This window comes from Argopecten irradians, chromosome 2 (assembly GCF_041381155.1).
Source record: "Argopecten irradians isolate NY chromosome 2, Ai_NY, whole genome shotgun sequence".
NCBI classification, from domain to species: Eukaryota; Metazoa; Mollusca; class Bivalvia; order Pectinida; family Pectinidae; genus Argopecten; species Argopecten irradians.
Window position 1 is genome coordinate 29,233,430 of NC_091135.1, and position 20,732 is coordinate 29,254,161.

At 35.4% G+C, this 20,732-nt stretch overlaps 1 protein-coding gene across 2 annotated transcripts; it reads left to right on the forward strand.

Annotated features, from left to right (window-relative positions):
• Positions 1 to 7,209: 7,209 nt before the first annotated feature.
• Positions 7,210 to 19,674, forward strand: LOC138315065 (peroxidase-like). 2 transcript variants are annotated; one of them, XM_069255796.1, is made up of 15 exons: positions 7,210 to 7,348; positions 9,403 to 9,606; positions 9,967 to 10,096; positions 10,553 to 10,770; positions 11,248 to 11,430; positions 11,845 to 11,896; positions 12,645 to 12,671; positions 13,545 to 13,648; positions 14,200 to 14,301; positions 15,071 to 15,163; positions 15,914 to 16,397; positions 16,548 to 16,760; positions 17,995 to 18,161; positions 18,444 to 18,543; positions 19,221 to 19,674. In XM_069255796.1, the coding sequence occupies exons 2-15, from the start codon at positions 9,417 to 9,419 to the stop codon at positions 19,546 to 19,548; spliced, it is 2,391 nt and encodes a 796-aa protein (XP_069111897.1). In that variant the 5' UTR covers positions 7,210 to 7,348; positions 9,403 to 9,416; the 3' UTR covers positions 19,549 to 19,674. The 2 variants fall into 2 exon arrangements, with proteins under 2 accessions (XP_069111897.1, XP_069111898.1); XM_069255797.1 differs by lacking the exon at positions 12,645 to 12,671 and having other exon boundaries at positions 7,211 to 7,348.
• Positions 19,675 to 20,732: the final 1,058 nt, after the last annotated feature.

Genomic DNA, 20,732 nt, shown 5'->3' on the forward strand with positions numbered 1-20,732 from the left:
AAAGTTTGTTACCGCTATTTCTCAGAAAGCTGTGAAGGGATCTTTCTCAAATTTCACATGTAGGTTCCCCTAGGGCCCTAGTTGTGCATATTGCATTTTGGGACCAATCTGTCAACAAGATAGTCCACCGGCGGCCATCTTGGATTTTGATAGTTAAAGTTTGTTAACGCTATTTCCCAGAAAGTACTGAAGGAAATTTTTCTCAAATTTCATATGTAGGTTCCCCTAGGACCCTAGTTGTGCATATTGCATTTTGGGACAGATCGGTCAACAAGATGGCCGAAGGGCGGCCATCTTGGATGTTGATAGTTAAAGTTTGTTACCGCTATTTCTCAGAAAGTAATGAAGGTTTTTTTCTCAAATTTCATGTGCAGGTTCCTGAAGGGGTCTAGTGCATTTTCGGACTTATCGGTCAGCAAGATGATCGACAGGTAGCATCTTGGATTTTGATAATTGAAGTTTGTTTCTGCTATATATGTCAGAAAGTACTGAAAGGATCTTTCTCAAGTTTAATATATAGTATGTAGTAAAAGTTTGAAAAGCAGGGAAAAGATCCCTCTTTCTGTTGTCAGACATAGATCATTCTTTGGTGGGCGCCAAGATCCCTCTGGGATCTCTTGTATTTATTTATGTTGACCATTTAAAAATGTTTTATATTGGTATAATATTTACTCAAGCTTTTCAAAAAACTAGTTGTATTTGGAATTTGGAGACTTCCCAGTAAATTTATACTTTCAAGGGAGATAATCAATATTTGATGGACTTATTTGCATAATCAAATAAAAGACATTTCACAAAGCTGTTGGTTTTGTTGTTTTTTAGGTCGTCTGACCAAAGTTTCAGGATGATTATAGTTACCATGCTTTGTCCTCCATCAATAAACTTTTCACATTTTGAACTTCTCTAAGTTCTTTTGATGTCGGTAATCATAGGTCTGTACTTCCATATGAACGATTCTTGTTACTCTCATTTTTTCGGTAATTGTGAGCCGCCAGTAAACTTTTCACACTTTAAACTCCTCAAGTTTTACCGGTGGAATTGAGCTGAAACGATCCTGATATGGTCTTGACCAAGTGTTGTTATTTTTCGGGTCAATCCAAAATCATAGATTTCCACCCTCTTGTTCTACCAGTGAAATTCATCTGCATTTTTTTTACCCCACCATCATCAGATGGTAGGCTATTCAAATCGCCTTTTGTCCGTGTTGTCGGGCCCTAGTTGTGCATATTGCGTTTTGGGACCGATCTGTCAACAAGATGGCCACCAGGCAGCCATCTTGGATTTTGATAGTTCAAGTTTGTTATGACTATTTCTCAGAAAGTACTGAAGGGATCTTTCTCAAAATTCATATGTAGGTTACCCTAGGGCCCTAGTTATGCATATTGCATTTTGAGACGGAAAGTAGAGAAAAGATCCATCTTTCCTTTGTCAGACATAGATCATTCTTTGGTGGGCGCCAAGATCCCTCTGGGATCTCCTGTTTAAATGATCCTTACATGGTTCCAACCAAGTGTTGATATATTTTGGGTCAATCCAAAATACAAGATGGTGCCACAGCTGCCATCTTGACAACACATTTTGAACTTCTCAAGTTCTGGTGTATTGTTTGGTCGATATGTTTAAAGATTATCATTTAAATATATGGTCCCAAACTAGTGAACAAGCATTTTTTTTATTGATCTGAATTCCAAGATGGCCACCATAGCTGATATTGTGAATGGTCCACTGGTTGGAATTTAACCAAATTTCACTGGTGCAGCACTCTAATTGGATGGGGGCTCATAACTGTACAAATGAGTGAATGGATATGACTGTCAGTGTCAAAGGTTTCACTTTGGTTATTTTCATATAAATGACTTTTCCCTAAATCTAATTATTGGATAGCATTAGAAAGGGACTAGAAGCATACCTATGGTTAAATTAATGTTTAATAACGAATCTGTCTCTGGGACTAAGCATGAATATAACAGTTAACTCATATTTGACTGGTCGCATTCCTATGCTATGGAATGAGATTCAAATAGTAAGCACAACTTTTTGTGATATTTATTAACAGTAACCAAATAAGAGATACAGGCCACAGTTCAAAATCTATACAGGATATTGTTTTATAACTTGCTGTTGCCTCTATGCCCTACATTTATTTAAGAACTTTAATTTTATTAAAAGCAATATAATTGTATACGCTCATTCTTGATCGATTCTTGCAAGGAAGCTTCACAGGTCACAATGACCTTGCATGTTTACAAATTAATATTGAAAATAACTAAACCGTCATTGAAACTAACATACGCAGGACCTAAATATTAAACCGATATGAACAGTGCACGTGTACTTACTCCTATCTTATGTGCGTGATGCAATTAATTTTACGGTAATATAACAAAATGTTGTGGGTTATGATGTACGATCAATTATGTTGCTGTTAAACCAACTCATTTGGGAATGGACCGTCAATTTATTATCATACCATTATCCATACCAGTTTTGTTCTTTTATCAGTGTTCTATAAATAAATATTAAGAATGTATCTCTTTTTATTTCAGTATTGGGTTTGAGATGTTTTTATGACTTGCAGAATTGCTAATCCGACAGATGCATAATTGTTCAATATTGTTCTGCAAAACATGATATATCAGCAAATATAAAAAAAAAAAATTTCTACTGCATGTAAAGTTTTACATGTATTACGTGGCTGTATCATATGATACAAAAATTATTCTAATATTGTGGACCAAAATTTCAAATTGTCGATCTCTTGTGTATTTGATGGGCATCTTCACTGCAGTTTAATTTGTGACCTTGATTTGAGAGAAAACATTTGAATATTACTCTTGATAAATCTCTGGTCAGGCCAGTAGGATAACTACCCGGGGATATTAATGATACTTTCGCACGATTTCCTAATACACACAACTATACCATACACTTTGTGAGCCACAGGCATGGATTTGTGAGTGAAGCGGACATATCTATATCTTATTTTGACACTAAACAGGCAATACGTTCTTATCCAGAGTAACTTTTGGTATATTTAATTTACATTTGTAGGAAACGCATCACAAAATTCTGAACAATTCCGAAAGTCCACTAGGTATGTTGTAAGTTGACTGTTTTAAAGTGGCACGCGTGTCTTTTTCCTCACCTGCTTGCATATTTTATGCGATAACCTAATAATTTGGAGATGTTTCCCTGAAGTGATGAAGCCAGCAGTATTATAGATGCTTTATAATCCCCCGATACCCCGATTGAATCTCATTTGATAATTCCGGCTTAGACAATCTACTTTCGGTTAAACAACACCAGGAGCTTTCAGAGAGGAAGTCTTGGAAAGTTTTACATTGACTTTATGACATGAAGTGTAGGTAGAAAGGATGAAAGTAAGTTACAAAGAGACCTACAAAAAAACAGAGAGAGAGAGAAAAAGACGAACCTACAGCACGTGCCAACAGGTTAAAAGGAACGATTGATGGACTTAAAGATGATGACCTTTATAAAATAAGTCAAATAAATGCAAATCGCAAAAACGCGCTCAAAGATGCTCCATCGCCGACAGAGCATAAATGATATTCATCATTCGAACAATAATTTGTGTTTAATCGTGTATATACATATGCCTAATTAACACAAAAAAATAATATGAAATAATTTCTTTCGCCTTCGGTGCATGCGCAATCTGATTAAAATCAGCTGTTTGATACTCCGCTTCAGCAGCGGAGCACGTAGTAAGCGGAGTATCAAACAGCTGATTTTAATCGCCTTCGGTGCATGCGCAATCAGTACTTCATTCCATATAGAATATAGTACCACGGAATTTTTTCGGGATGCAATTAATTATTTTTCATATTTTTGACTTGAAGTAAAATTAGAAACTCAAACTTTTCAATGGTGGTAATGATGTAAAGTAAGTGACTTTTGCAACGGAAGAAAAATACTACATCGTCTGCTCCTGTTTTTGATAGTGAAAAAAATATCATTTGTCAGTGGTGGAGCATCTAGCGACACAAACAGTAAAAAGGAAAAGGGATGATGCTTTGCAAGCAAAACAAAAGTAAACCCACAGCATGCGAGAGCAATTACTGCGGTATAAAAACTTGCAAAAACAAGACAGTAGACAGCAAAATAAACTCAATATCAACTACTTCAAGAACTTGAGAGATGTCAATTACTTCATTCTACGGAGGGATAAGGACTACGTGTATGAGTCCTCACGCAACAAGAAAAGAAACCCATCACAAACATTAACCATGGATATGAGCTTGATCAATGAAGTGTGAAAGCCGGAGTAGTCGCGAGCACAGATCTTAATAACTTTCGTCAAGTAGCATTGTTTCTCCAGTATAATATTTTAAAACATGTCTTGATAAGCATGTCCCTGCAGTTTCGTTTAAGACAGAAATGTATATTTAATGTTTGGTATCTGAATACACTTCATTTTGATAAAGTTAAATAATAGTTATCTTCAAGACCTACACTCCATTTATATCTGTTACAAACTAATGAACGATGCGATTTCAGGTATACTTGTAGAACAACCTGTGTGGTGGAGTCCAGGCTCCCACAGCAGTTTGCCTTATATTGGCGGAACCAAACGGTGGCTATAGAAAGCTTGTCTGAACGGTATCTTAGTGTGTTTGATAAGTATATATGAAACAAATGTTATATTCATTTATTTGTTATATTACGAGAATAATTAAAACCTATGTAAAATCGACATTATTGAGATATTGAGATAGCCCTGGCCAAGCATCAATGCAAAACGAAATTTCAAGATTGCAAGTCATTTCTCTTTCTGATTCGGTAAACTTGTTGTCCTCAGCTATTTGCAGACACAATCTTTTTCTGATAGATTTTTTGGTGTGATATAAGTTTATACTTCCTTTTAATGAGTTATTCAATACTGGATACCTCCAGGAGGATTTACACATTATATAATTATGTATAAAATTATGCTTTGTTCTATGGTCTTATATAATTATTATAGTTATTAATGAACTTTCATTTATGACATTTGCATATCTATTCTATAATAGATATTTAAATGAAAAATTGTTGTTTTGTTAGGATGTAAGTAACGAGTAAAGTAATGGAAGCATGCCTTTAATACTTGATCTAAACTAGTTAAAATTGACTTTGTGCAAGTTAGGATTAATCTTTTTCATATAAACGAATAATCTGCTCGTCATTTTGGTGGAAACAAGACAATACAAATATATTATGTTGTCCTTCAACAATACTGTTGACATGATTTTACATGTCAATGTCACACAATGTAAACATGTAAACCATATGACCATGAAATCTAAAAAAAAAAACTAAAAAAAAAAAACCATGTTGATGACACAGGCTGGTCTAGGTCATGTGATGGATTTTTTAACGAAATAAACTTGTATATTATTGACTATTAAAAAGTACACACAATGTGTTACATCATTTCTGTGATCCGATCTGCTACAAATTTTTTTAGAAACATAGAAGGGCATATTTATCAGAATATGATACATCAATACACTTGTAGAATACAGTGTATGATCTCATAGTTTGAAATTGTTTAGTTTTTAAAACATTTTAAAGTCTTTAATTGATTTCAGTACACATGGTATTGATACACACACCTGATCATATGACAGCTATCGGGACTGACTCTGAAACGTCCCGGAGCTCTACGTGTCTTCACGTAAACACGAACAATAAGACTCGTCAGACGTTATCATATGGCTCTATGTTTACTGTGATCCGTAATAAACAACGCGTCATTTGTGTCTGAGTAGTGGTGCTGTTAACACGTAGGCCCCTATGTCATACGTCCATTCTTACATTCATTTCATTTACTCATCTATTCATTCGTGTTGTTGATAAAGTAGGCACGTGTCAATAGGATCTGTGTAATTATGCTGAAAACAAGCCAATTTTAATGGTATTCATATTTTAGATCCTTTCCTCCAGAAACTTTTCGCTAAAATAAGATTTTGCTAATTGCATTCTATGCATATCTTTGATTGGCATCTATTCTGATTGCGCGAATTTATCATTGCACCATCCCCGGTATTCCAGTGGTTACTATCACTATATCCACCCTTGGACTATGTGGATGACATTTGATGAAAAGAAATCCGGTGCCGCGGTGGCCGAGTGGTTAAGATGTCCCGACATATTACCACAAGCACACCATCTCCGGGATGCGAGTTCGAACCCCATGTGGGGCAGTTGCCAGGAACTGACCACTGGTCGTTGGTTCTCCTCCGGGTACTCCAGATTTCCTCCACACGTCCTTACATGACTTTGGCTGTTAATAGGACATTAAACTAATAAAACTAAACCTTGAAAAGAAATTGGAAAATTATTGATGTCATATTGATAATAAAATTGTTACTTTATCTTCAATCTGATTAACAACAGATCCTTATTATCACTCCGCATCATAAAGGTTATTAAACAGAAGGATTAGAAGGATGTGTATTTTAACAGAAATATTTTTCATTCTTCTTTTTTTTCTTTTACTTTCTTGAAAAAAATAAAGTTTTGATTGTGAAATAAACGATGTCGATCATCAGCGTCAATAAGTCACTGAAAAAGTCTTTTTGAGACGAGCTTAACGTTTGGTTGTTCATCAGTAACAATTGTTCTGTATGGGATATGCTTCAGCATTTAAGAAGAAATAATATAAAGGATAGTAAAGGGTTTTACCTCTTTTAAGAAAATGCTGACACAGTTAAAAAAAATGTTATCGATATGTATGGTTTGGGCCCATTTTGGCCCCCAAATCCATCAAGTTTTCAAAACTGTTATTTAGTGATTAATTTGTTGTATTTGAAATATATAGTACATTGCTGATTCAACTATAATGTATGTTTTCTAATTGTGCAGCTGTGGTTGTCATGGTAACTATAAAAAATATGCATAAATTATGAAAATGTGGAAAGGAGTTTTTGAAAAGTTTGGTCATTTTTTTTACAAGTTTTTTCTGAAACTACAGAGTGCATCCTTGAACAAACTTGATATTTACTGGGAATATGTATGTACCTTTAATACATCTTTAGCTATGTTCTAGTATTAAATCCAGAGACAGCTGTGAAACAATTAAAACGGCCCGATTTCCTACCAGAGTTTTTACGTGGATTTTAAGCATCCTCACTTGATAGAAAAGGAAAATAAAATGACCTGGATTGAAAGTGTCCATTAGACCGCCCACCTGACGACTAATGTGTTTTCTCGTGATTTTCTCCATTAGAACAGCGAATCAAATTGATAGTGTTGTGACGTAGACTTGGTCAGTCTGTTTAAATACACCTCTTACCAGGTCTGGTCAAGTCCCCCACAGACACGAGAGGGATAGTGGCATCGAAAGGTAAGTATTATATGCTGTATTATCAGTCATAAATGATTTCTTTAATCATATTATATGACATATTACTTACATTATATAACATTTTCCCTTCAAATGATGTAAAATAGTTAGAGGTAAATGATCGCACATTTGTCTAAATTATCTATGGGAAGTATAAAGCTTGAAGTATCTGAACCAGACATACGGTGTATATCATGTAGATCAGAAAGTAAATTGTGTCGAAAAGAATCGGACAACATAATTAAACATTCTTGTTATACAAATTCAGAGAACGATAAGTATATGTTCCTTCTGGGCAGTAGTTTGTCATGGAAATAGAAGATGAGTTGGAAAGTAGAATCATCGGACTTACTCGGTGTGTAGAGTATACTTACAAAGTGATACTACATCTGACAAAGGTCAGCTAAACTGACCAATTGGCTATGTACTAGCCTGCATTGTTTATCTTAAAAATATATAACATAAACACAACCTAAACACCGCTTACCATGTTCTCCTTAACATAACCGAGTAATGTTATAAAAGCTCGTGCATGTAAGGCATGCTATCTCAATATCGAGGAAATAAAGAATCTTTCAGATTTATGTGCAGAAAGAGTTCTAAACTAATCATTGAAGTTGAATTAAAGATGTTCAACCGCTGACAAATGGTATTTTTTCACTGTCAAAAACAGGAGCAGATGGTTTAGTATTTTCCTTCAGTTGCAAAAGGTACTTACTTTAGACCATTACAACCATTGAAAAGTTTGAGCTTCTTATTTTACTTCAAGTTAAAAATATAAAAAAAAAATTCATTGCATTCCGAAAAAAAAATCCGTAACACTATATCCCATATGGAATGAAGTACCAAAGGCAAAATAAATTTTGTATTATTTTTTGGTTTAATTAGACATATATATATACGATTAAACGTCAATTATTGTTGAAATTATGAAAATCATTTATGCTCTGTCGCCGTGGAGCATCTTTAAACGAATCGTCTTAAAACAATTGTCAACATATGTATCGATTTATCCCTGGATAAAATTCCAAAGAATGAGAAAAAAAACACATCTTTTACCAGAGATTTTTTTTCTATAAAAATAGAAACAGAAGCAAGAAATATAGGGGAAAACAACTCAAATTTGAAACAAAATAGTATGGGTCAAGGAAGCAATATCAATGGTTGTTTTCCAGATTAGTCTGGATTCTTATAAATATATATATCTGTAGGATTAATACTAAATAAGTATATGCCAGTCATACTGAATGCGCTGAAATGATTATATGTATAAAGTCTAAACAATTTAAACACGGGCAGATCTAGAATAAATTACGTATTTTAGAACACACACTCTTCAAAATATACAAAAAACCTGGAGCCAGGCACTCCGGAAGGATATTCGGTCTCTCCTTTACAGTAAATGATAAATATACGATGTCCGACAGCGGCCAGCAAAATACTTACTACTAGTAAACACTGACTCTTTTCCAGTTTACTTTATAACTGCATGTATACGTTGTAAACTGCCATGATACTTTGTAATTTAACGGTCGACATTTTATGTAAAACAACAATATAAGCCAATGCCGGTTATCGCCCTTGGGCTCTTCTCTGATAACCGACGTCAAAGTGAAGTCGAGCGTACTGGTATTATTTTCGGTTCATATAATACACAGGGTCGTGCGGAGGTGGATCATATTTTAATAGAAATCGGATATATGTATTAAATAAATAAACAGAGCCCAATTCCACAATCACACATGGTCTTACCCCCGTACCAATATTGATGTTCAGCTTATTAGAAATTGAACTATTATTACAATTTTCAAAGGATTTTGAAAAACATGTAGGCATATAAGTAATAAGAAATACAATGCACATGCTTTTTAGTCTTATTTTTTATTACATGATTGAACTATTTATAAGATATATTACAGACATATCTTAAAATGAGATCGAAACACATCGGGAAACTCAAATCTTCCTTAAATGACTATAACTATTGACTATATCAAACAAAGTCTAAAACCTCTGTCGACGATCAATGCCATAGAGTAGATTTCTTTTTCCAGAACCAACGCATACGATGTTTTTACTACGGGTAGCTATCGTTGGGACACTCTTCTGTTGTATGGTCGATAAAACATCAGCAATCACCGATAAAGCCAAGGTGCTGGAGCAAGAATTGGTCGAGGACCTCGTCAAATATGCAAAGGAAATGGGTGACCTAGCGGTAACAAAGACAAAGGAGCAAAGAAAACATTTCTTCGAAACAGGTAATTGCTTCCTATTTGTTCTATGAACCCAGTTACACAAAGTTTTATTACAAAGATCGGGAGTTCAATGGAAATGTGTCTTTATATTATATCATCCAAATTAAAGTTACGAAATCTAGATCAGATGTATTTATATCGTATCATATCCTCTTGCAGTGACGAACTACCGAATTAAAACAAAACGTTAATGGTGCGATATTGTAACACAAATAACAAGCAAAATGCACTGGTAATGTTTCATGACACGGACTGTACGGATTAACTAAATTTTAACGTGTCATGTAAGTAAAGGCATGTGAATAACGAACTAGGTAACTCCACCGTTTGGTGAAGGAGGTACAAACATGTGTGGTTTTTCAGGTATTGACAAGCACAATAAAGGGAACAGTGCGAGACAACTTCACCAGTTAAAGATGTCTAGTCCCAAGACCCGGGCAAAAGAGGAGGAAGCCACCCGCTCACTAGCGGCAGCTAAAGAACTCACCAAAATGTAAGTTGGAAACTTGATTAAAATACATATCTAATAAAATAGACCATCCTCTGCCACCTGGGTGTTTACTGATCCTTTTGAAACCATGTGGATGATAATTATCTGCATTTGATTAAATTGTAATAATATTGAATGCATTGAATGCATGGTTTTTACAGCCAATTTTAAAATAAGTCATTCCCGCCATTTTACCTCACCGCTCGGGTATTAGTTTCCTCTGAATAAAGCCTTAGCCTTTTGAATTCCGAAACAGATATCGACAATTTGCAACCCCACGATCTGACTTCAATTCTTCTGGGTTTTTTGTTGTTGGTTGTTTGTTTGTTTTATTTTAGTTTTTGTTTTTGTTTTATTTTTGTTTTGTAGTTCTTTTCCCTTTAGTTTTTCAATTGTCTTTGTTATCTGTATTGCCGATATCTTTCATGAATATCAAAAGTTATCCTTTTGGTCACACAGAACCGGATTTAATCTGGCAGAAATCCTGGAAGCCGAAGATATCATGTCCGAATGGAAGAAGAATTTCCCTTGTACAACAGTACTCAATCCGTCAATGTGTGAATCGACCAGTCAAAAGTACCGCACGGAAGATGGTCAGTGTAACAACCTACAACACCCGTCCTGGGGTGCCGCTGGTACTGCTCAGAAACGTTACCTCCCGGCCAGCTACAGTGACGGTAAGTCAGCCATAAGTTTGTGCATTGTAGGTGGATTACTTACAAAAGGAAACATTCTGATGAGAGAAGCGGATGATTCACAATTTAAATCTTTAAAACTAAGAACCATTTTTTCTTAAAGTTGAAAAATCTTCTCATTGCATGCATTTCCATTGTTCAATTTTGTGGAATTTCGAGGAAATAAGAACATATCTGACATTAAGCAATAATCCTGTAGTATTTTCCTACAATTGAAATCTCTTATTAATCTCTTATAAGGTATATTGCTAAGCTCACGCCAGATATATGAACAGTATATAAAATGAGGGAAAGCAATACCACTGAAGTGTTTTCATTGTATCATTCGACATGAATGCCCCCCTCCCCCTAAATATACTTACTATTTTGAATATGTTCTGTAAAATGTTAAAAATGCTCTATCCGTGAACGAAAGTGATAGTCTATTGTTTTTAGTATCAATATTTTGTTGTATTATAGGCATCAGTGCTCCAAGGAACATGAACAGTCGAAACGATTCTGCTCTGCCCAGCCCCAGGACGATCAGCAACATCTTGTTTGCAAACACAAGTAAAGAAAAGAAAGATAACGAGATGTCGTTAATGGTGATGGCTTGGGGTCAGTTCCTTGACCACGACATCACACTTACTCCTACTGCAGCAGGTGCGTGTTTGATGGTCCAGCAGAAGTATGCTAATACCAATCAAATACAACTGATTGATTGTAGTATGATATAAGTACTATATTTTACAATGTTATTGTGAAACAACAGCTTGTTCGAATATACTTATTGCTGTATTGCATTATACCGCCGGTACGGAGTTCTTCGAAAGAATAATGTTTTTCTAAGATTAATAAAATATTATGTTTTTTTTTATTTAAATCGTTCATTTAAATAATAATCCAACCTAGCTTATATGTTCCATTTAATGTATTTAATGCAATATAAGTTATCATTGATCTAAAGATTTAAAATTTACACCGTGAAATACGTGATAGTTCAAACAAAATTATATACGAATGTTCTGTTTAAATAAAGATTGATTTTGATGATTGCATTTCCTGTGTATGATAAAGGGGAGGAAGGATCCCAGATAGACTGTTGTGACGGGACCGACGGCTCCGGGAGGTACGTTATTACTATACAATACTGTAGGTTTTATGTCCCCGTAGCAAATTAAAACATATAACAGCTTATTGTAAAACGATGCTTTTCAGCTTCGATATTTAATAAAAGTAAATTAATATAAATAAGCAAATGAGATATATAAATATAATTTTTACGTTTTTTATAACCTGTCTTTTAGACATTTTTTATAATATTTAAAAAAATCCGTTTTGACTTTTCGTTGGATTTATACAGAGTTTGTAATTATGTATTTTTTCGTGTTCTACATTTCTGTACCCCCGTATTAACACTGAGTAACAAGTAGTCCTATCCCAATGACATATCACTGAGGAACAATCTCATTGTCAGCAATATTTGATGATGAATAATTAAATGTACTTTGTCTTGCATAGTCATGTGCAAGACAAATTGCTCGATGGCTGGATGTCCTTTCCAAAAAAAAAATGTAACGGTCACAATTTTTATAACCAGAAAATACCAAGTGTGTCACCCTTTTCGTACAAAAGTAATAAAAATTGCTTTGTGATTCATTTATGGATGTATTTCAGTTCGTGGTTGTGGGGGTGTGAAAAGTTCTGTACTACAACATACACACTTGTATTTGAAAATGCGTGCTATATGTAAAAGATAATGTTAATAACGTTTAAAACTATATGGTACAAATCTTTTTAATCAAACGGGGATTCATTATCAACGTTTGGATTGCCACCCATTTTTCACAAAGTCCAGTTCCTTACCTATTTTTCAGGTACGGTACCAACTGGGAGCCGACCAGGTGAGGCCACGGACCTCTAATTAACTAACCTTATGTTCGCGGCGACATTTTTGGGGCATTTATATTTCATGATTTAGAAAAATAATTGTGTGTGTATTTTATCTATGTCTGAAAATTTTTCGTGACGAGTTATATAACGAAATGCTCTCGCTCGCGAAATATGTGGAATTTAACCATTTAATATATAAATAGGTTTATAGTAATCAATGGTGTTGGCCTTAACCATTAATTAAAGCTGGATAAGTTATTGTTTTCAATATAACTTTTCCGTACTCATGTGAAATAAGTCTGTGACAGGGACTTTTATTTCCTTTTATCTACATTTTATATAAGGAGATGTTACGAATGACGAGATATTAAAACCTAAAACCACCAGAACTACTTCCTAAATGAACACGGTTCTTGTGCCCCAGAACGCCTCTCTACCATTTCAACATTTTATTTGCTTTTTGCAGCTCTATCTTTTAGTAAACCAAGTTAATAAAAAGACCGAGCTGATGCAGATACGCTCTTTATACTGCATTAATATATAATTTAAAATATTACAATACTATATATTTCGATAATCTTGTTTATTATATGAATAAACACACTTGCCTGTCGTGTTCTACCAGCCCACATATCATATAGAACAATGGATTGGTTTGTACCCTTAGTGTAGTGACTGGTGGTGGACTCCCAATGACCATCAGACACGGTCAGCCTAATGACGTTGTACCGGGATCTTATGGCAGGAAATAACAGATCGGGCAGTATTAGGAACGGGATAACATAAACTCTATCTCTATGTTTCGAACATATTCCTGATCAGTAGCCAACTGTGATCACATTGCTGTACTGCCTTAGTTGATTGTGTTATGTCCTATTTTACAGAGAGGACTGCTTCACAATTGACATCCCAACCAACGATCCACATTTTAATACCCCGTGTATGAACTTTGTCAGGTCCTCAGCAGCCCTTGATTCCTGTGATCCGGGTAGGTATTCATTGTATTTCTCAATAATCTTACAATTATTGATGTATTGCATTAAAAAACTATGAATAATGTTTTAAATATACCACATTTTGTAATATTACATTTGATCTAATAAAAATGTACATGAGAGAAAAAAAGTTTATCCACTGCGTCCATTATGCTACATATGTATATGTTATGACTGTAGAAACGCTTTGCAATGCTCTCCTGTCCTTTATTCATCGACGTCTCACAAGTTTACTTCTAGCTCGAACGCTGATCCAATCTTATAATTTTTCTTTCAGTGGTGGACAGAGATTATATGCTACGATAACAACTAATGAGATTTTGCATTTGTATTTAAACTATCGCCTCCTAACCCCGTAGTCCTTTCTTTTCCAATGCTGCGTTAAGAATAATTCCTAACATGGGCACGCGGACGGTACTTTCAGATAATTAAGTAATATGTTTCCCGTAAACAAAGTATATTTTTTTCTGATTATTGTACCAATCTACAACTACTTTACGTCTTAATACCACTCATACTCAACCATTTTATTAAATATTAACAGGAATGCGACAACAGATCAATGCTATCACTGCCTTTATAGATGGGTCTAATGTATACGGATCTTCTTTTGAGGAGGTCCAGTCTCTCCGGTCATTTACGAAAGGTGAGTATGCTGAAATGGCATTGTGCATTATTACACGTGCTCGTTCTTAATATCCTTTGGTTTTACGCTATGTAATATATATTTGTCCAAAAGTGGATAGTTTGTTCAGCACGCCTTATCATGACTTAAAAGTCCATTGAGAGTGAATATCTATTGGTCAAGTTTTCTTCCGCAAAACTTAACAGCTTTTTCCTGTAAACTGTAATTTATCTTAATTTCTATTTCATTTCCAAAACAGTCAAATTTTGCAGACTTTCATATCTTGAGAAACCATTCTCGACTATTCACTCAAATACTATGAACACCATAATGCCCATCTGATAATATTTTTTGAATTTTCCAGATCATTTCAGATTCTTTGTTATGGCTCATTTGTGAGAACATGAATCAGAGTACTGTAAACGTACTCACTAGAACGGTAGCTTTACTTCAGTACTTTTCGTGATGTCTTTGAACCGATAATCAATGTACAGTGCTATGTTTTGTAAAAATAAACTTTGATGTTAAACCATCGAATTGCACTTATTGATATCCGTGTGAATAAATAATAGTTTACATGCTTTTTTTGCATTAGCACTAAAATGACTGCGCTAAAATAAGTCCATTTACAGTATATTGTTGATCAGTATAACTTCTCAGCTCTGTTGTCTTTTCTCGTAGTGTAGGTTTCAATAAAGTGTTAATTCTAATGCTGTATATCACCATCCCATTGGTTTTGTAGGAATGTTAATCTTAATACTGTACGTTACTTTCCTTTTCGGTTTTATAGGAATGTTGCTGTCCTCTCCAGGAAACCTGCCCCCTCCCGGAAGCAATGATTCGTGTATCATCTCACAACCTGGCGATTTCTGTATCAAAACAGGTAACTTTCTTGTCAATATATGTTTCTCTTCGTGTTATTATATTTTCCATTGAGTCGATATCAACAGTTTTGTATATAAACAAACAAAAAAGAATCAAAGAATGAAAAGAACAGAAAAGAATCAGCAAACGAAAGCAGTAGACTTGTATGTAGTGAAACGCCATTTTGAAAACAAAAACTTTGTTACTGACCATACTTTTCTTAGGTAAACAGTCAGATAAATTATGTCATAGTGGTATTTAATTATGTTTCATTTTAAAAAGAAATTAAAAAGACTTTTCAATACCTTTATTTCATAGTTTAACGTATGTTGTAGGCTTTTTCCAATGCTCTTACCGAATAAAAGTGGTAGAAAATGCCGCCTCATAGAGAGCAATACTGTGACTTTATTTATTGTCGCGGCGACTTAATGATCGTATCTACTTTTTCACAAGGATTCATATTCGTGCCTCCCAGTTTAAAAGTTTTACAGTAAATCAATAATCTTGTTCACAGTATGAGTAGGAATATACTACAAACTATACCAAGTCATATAGAATCCGTGATTAAAAGTCGATACTACTAGCAATATCAACCGATCGAATTGATACAATTTACGAATCTTAATATGGATGAATTTTAATTGATTACGTATGTATATGTAACTACCATTACACGAAGTAAGGGCATGCCTACTTAGGTATGGGTTTCTGCCTCTCATCTTCATGATTTATCATTCGTCCTTGACTTTACACTATTTGTGTTAAACAGGTGACGCCAGGGCTAATGTTGTCCCACACCTCGGTGCAAATCACGTGTTGTTCTTCAGGGAACACAATCGTATCGCTAGTGAGTTATCTACCCTGAATCCGGGATGGTCCGATGAGAAGACATTCCGGGTGACAAGGAAAATAGTGTCTGCCCTACTCCAACAAATCACGTATTATGAGTGGTTACCTAGCCTCCTACCCGAAGACCTCCTGACATCTTATAACCTTAGCCGACAGACAGGGGACCCCTATAATCCAAACGTCGACCCATCCATCAAGAATTCGTTTGCCGTTGCGGCTATGAGGTTTGGACATTCATTGGTTAGCGGATTCCAGGCATTCTTACTTCACGACTTCCTGACGTTTGAAGTTAAACGTATAGAGGAAACCTTTTTTAGGCCATCCATGGTGGTAGGTGCCAACGGAAATGACATTCCTCTTCTAGCTCGATGGGTGTGCGCAAACGAATCTATGAAAAGAGACAGGTTAGTTGCGATGAAAAGCATTTATGTGATTGTATGTTTGACTGATTTCTTTTATTCTCCTCGACAATTTTATAAAACAACTTTCATTCTCCCCTGTGATCCCTCTGCTGTCTTGGAAACTTCTTCCATTATTACGTGTTTCTTTTGTAGAATTTTCGAGCGCGGCATTCGTGACCTTCTTTTCCTTGATTCTGATGGTCATAGTTTTGACCTTGGATCCCTTAATCTTCAACGTGGACGCGATCATGGTGTACCTTCCTACAACGACTGGCGACAATGGGTTGGGGCTCCTAGGGCCACAGGATTCGGTCAGCTTACGGACCATTCTAGAAAGGAGAGGCGGTTGCTAAAACAAGCGTACCAGTGAGTGTTTTATCTTAATCCAGAGGTAATTATATGCCATTTAAAGGTCGATGTTCGATATGAGGTCAGACTACAATTACTCTTGCCAATCGTTTCTAATTGTTTACAGTACACGAAAGTGTTTTCGATTAAGATGCTTCTTAACTTTTTGTAACGAAGAAGATCTGCGATGACGACACCAGATTACGTCGTATGGTAGGTAGCCAGTCACGTCGTCCAGGTAATATTTTGTATTTCGATGTTATATGATCTTGGCCGATTTTTTTTAACGGTACCTGACAAGAAAGTCATTGTGAAGTCATTGTGAAGGATTGAAGAACGACGACAAAATTGTGACGTCAGGAAACAATGACGTGTTATCAGGATTGAAGAACGACGTGACAAAATGACCTGTCTCTCTTTTTGCAACACGTATTGACGTTAAAATGATTTGTATTCTAATTTATTTCATAGAAGATTTTTCGATCTTCATGTTCTAGCACCCTCGGAAACCCAGTGTCTAAACGTGTCTACATCTAATATATTTTTCTGGTTTAAGTTTCTGTTCGCTGAGGCTGGCAAAATGTTAAAAAAAAAAAGTTTCGATTCATTGGATCTCATATATTCGATTCATTGGATCTCATATATTCGACTGCTATGTCTAATATCACCAGAAACAATTATCATGTGTAAATATCGCGGTCGGTGACCATTTATTAATGTTGATCAAACTGTTTAGTAGCCTGAATTATGGCTCGGAGTAATAAAGGCTTGTTAAAAAAAAAGCCATGAAGAAAATTTCAGTTTTTCGAGCTCAAACAGGACTACGCTTATTTGAATTCTGAAGAATTTCTTTGTCAAATGTTAAACACATTATTACAGTGGAGAAGCCATTTTTTCATACTATCTAATATACACCTCATTGTTTCCTGACATTGTGTCGTTATTCATATGGTGACATCAAAATGAATTTCCTGTCCGACAGACCCAATGGCAAGCGCTTCACTTGACTGGCTTTGCTTAGATTTACGTCCTATTAAAGCCAGGGCCATGCAAGGTTTGATGGTGGAGGAAATCTGGAGTAGCCAGAGAAAAACCATCGAGAGCAGTCAATACTTGGCAACTGCCCCACATGGAATTCGATCTCGCGACCCAGAGGCTCAACTTAGTGACATGAGCAAAATTGGTATATTGGTGAAGTTGCTAGATGTTATATCATGTGATAAATCCTGATTTTAAATAAAAAAAATTTCAGACATGTTGACGACATCGACTTGTACGCTGGTGGTATCTCTGAGAATGACCTGCCCGGCGGCCATCTTGGTCGTGTTTTCAGTCATATCCTTGCACGTCAGTTCCATGACCTGAAGGCTGGAGATCGGTTCTTTTACGAGAGGTCAACAAAGGAAGGGTTCACTAAAGGTAAATATATGTCAATTGACAACAAAATCACCTAAGTTTTACTTTTATAGTGCATCGTTAGAAAAGACTCTGGAAATCGATGATATCGATGAAACAATGTCTAGAGGAACATCTGTCCTACTACAACGTATGTTTGCTAAACTTTTCACTTTCCAGCGCAATATTTCATTAACGTATTTCACTTCTTTTCACCTTGAGAAGTGGCTAATCATGTAGTAAAATATGACATTTAAATATCCGGTGTTCAATATTAAAATATTAAAAGCCATGGTTTCATTGCAGATCAGCTAGACGAGATTAGAAAAGTAAAGTTTTCTAAAATCATGTGTGAAAATTTTGGATTAGATTTAATTCCTGAGAACATCTTCAAAGTGTCAATCAGGTAAGCGTAAAAATGGTGCTTGTTGTATTTAATACTATGTAAGAATTTAAAAACGAAGTGCATTACTTCAAGTGTTGCTTTCTTAAAAAGTTCTGTTGAAACAAAGGCCTGTCCACTACCTTTTTCGATTTTCTGTTCAAATTAGGAATTTCAAACAAAGTTTTGAATATCCTTTTTAAAAACTATGAACTTGAATTCGAACCAACTTCACACAACCGAACTTGAAACCAATCCATATTAGAATTCATATTGAAACAAAGGATAGAAACTCATGGAGCCAACAGATCTCTGGGAGATTGAACTAGTGGGTGGTGCAGTAATGTGTATTTCGCTTTTGTTAACTCAAACTCAATGCACATATCTGCTTTGCATGTTCAAAGGTCAAATGTTAAGGCCACGGCTACTGAAAATTTATTACCATGAGCCAATCCATTTCAAACGTAACGTATATCTCCTGGATAAACGAACACAATCAGGATTGAATTAAGGTTCCAAGGTTAAATGACAAAGATCAAGATCACAAAACATGCCCTTTTCAAGCGATATATGAGACGTAAAATCATATGACATATTCTTTGTTTATGGTTTAATAAATGACACTAAAAAATAAAAAAATAAATGTGTTCATCGATATATGAATTATGTTATAATGTAAAAAAAATGCTTATATTTCGTAGTGGAAAGAAACTGAAATCTTGTGAATCTCTCCCTGGGATGGATTTAGCGAAGTGGTTCTCTGACGATGGCGGAAGTGGTGGTGGAAGTGGTGGCGGAAGTGGAAGCGGTGGTGGAAGTGGTGACGGAAGTGGAAGTGGTAGTGGCAGCGGAAGTGGTGACGGAAGTGGAAGTGGTGGTGGTAGCGGAAGTGGAAGTGGTAGCGGAAGTGGAAGTGGCAGCGGAAGTGGAAGTGGTAGTGGTGACGGAAGTGGTGGTGGCAACGGAAGTGGAATTGGTGGTGGTAGCGGAAGTGGTGGTGGAAGTGGAGATGGAAGCAAACGACATTAGCAATATTACATTTGTGTTTCTCTCCCATGTGGTGTAACTTTTTCTGACTTTGACGATTTGCTTTAGAGTAATAATAATCCGTTATAACCTCAGGATATAGAACATGTTATTTTCGTGGGGGGGGGGGGGGGGGGGGGGGGAAAATCAGATTGAAATTTTTTTAGTTTTGTACATTCTGCACAATCCGAATTGTTAATTTGTGATAATCTATGGGGAAGACATATATTGAAAAACATGATCCATCTATCCAGTCATTATATTTCACATACCGCAATGAGGACGTTTTTTGATAATATATTTATTACTTGCACTCGGCATCCTTATTACGAATTGAAAAAGTAATGACCGTAAGATAGGTCTATTAATACTAGTAATGATTCTGTGAAGTTAAAGTTCCAAAATAATAAATCAATAAGATTAATCAGATGATCCATTTCAATCGGAATGTAGATGCTTGATAGACATAATACTTCATAATATACCATATTAATGTGTTGTTCACGTTTATAGTCTATATCATTTGTATTAATTGTTAGCATTTGTTGTTTTTGAGTTAGAAAACATCACAATAACAAATCACAACAGAGGACAACAAGCCACATTCTTTGTAGCTTTTGTTCGTGCCCCGGTGCTAATAAATGTTTCAAACACTCTCATTGTGTCCCGTGGTTTATCGGTACAGTTAACTTACCGATAATGGTATTTTTTATCACGTGTGAAACAACAAGAAAATACAGATGACATCGATATCGACCTAAAGAAGTTGGTGAGGAAAGAGTGTTCGTCAATTAACATATGCGGTCGTGATAGTTGTCCTAGCTCGATATAAACAGTTTCATGTATATATTCACTGGAATTTACAGGAATGTCAGTTATTATTCTTAACCTTCTAAACTGCAATCTTCCCATGCGATTGGTTTTGTCAGTGTGGCTGGAAGGAAGGCTTATATAGAATCACCAATCGATTATTGACAGATACTTATCAGAAGTTATCAGATAGTTATTCACGAGATGTTTTCAGCCAAACTAGTTCCAGCTTTATTATTAGACTTTCACTGCCATAACGACTCACTTGATTTCATCGCTGACCACCTGGACATAGCTTTCGTATTTGATCAGGCTTAATTTCCATTATGACTCATAAGACGCCAAAGAAACTACAAGTGGTACAAAGGAGCATCGAT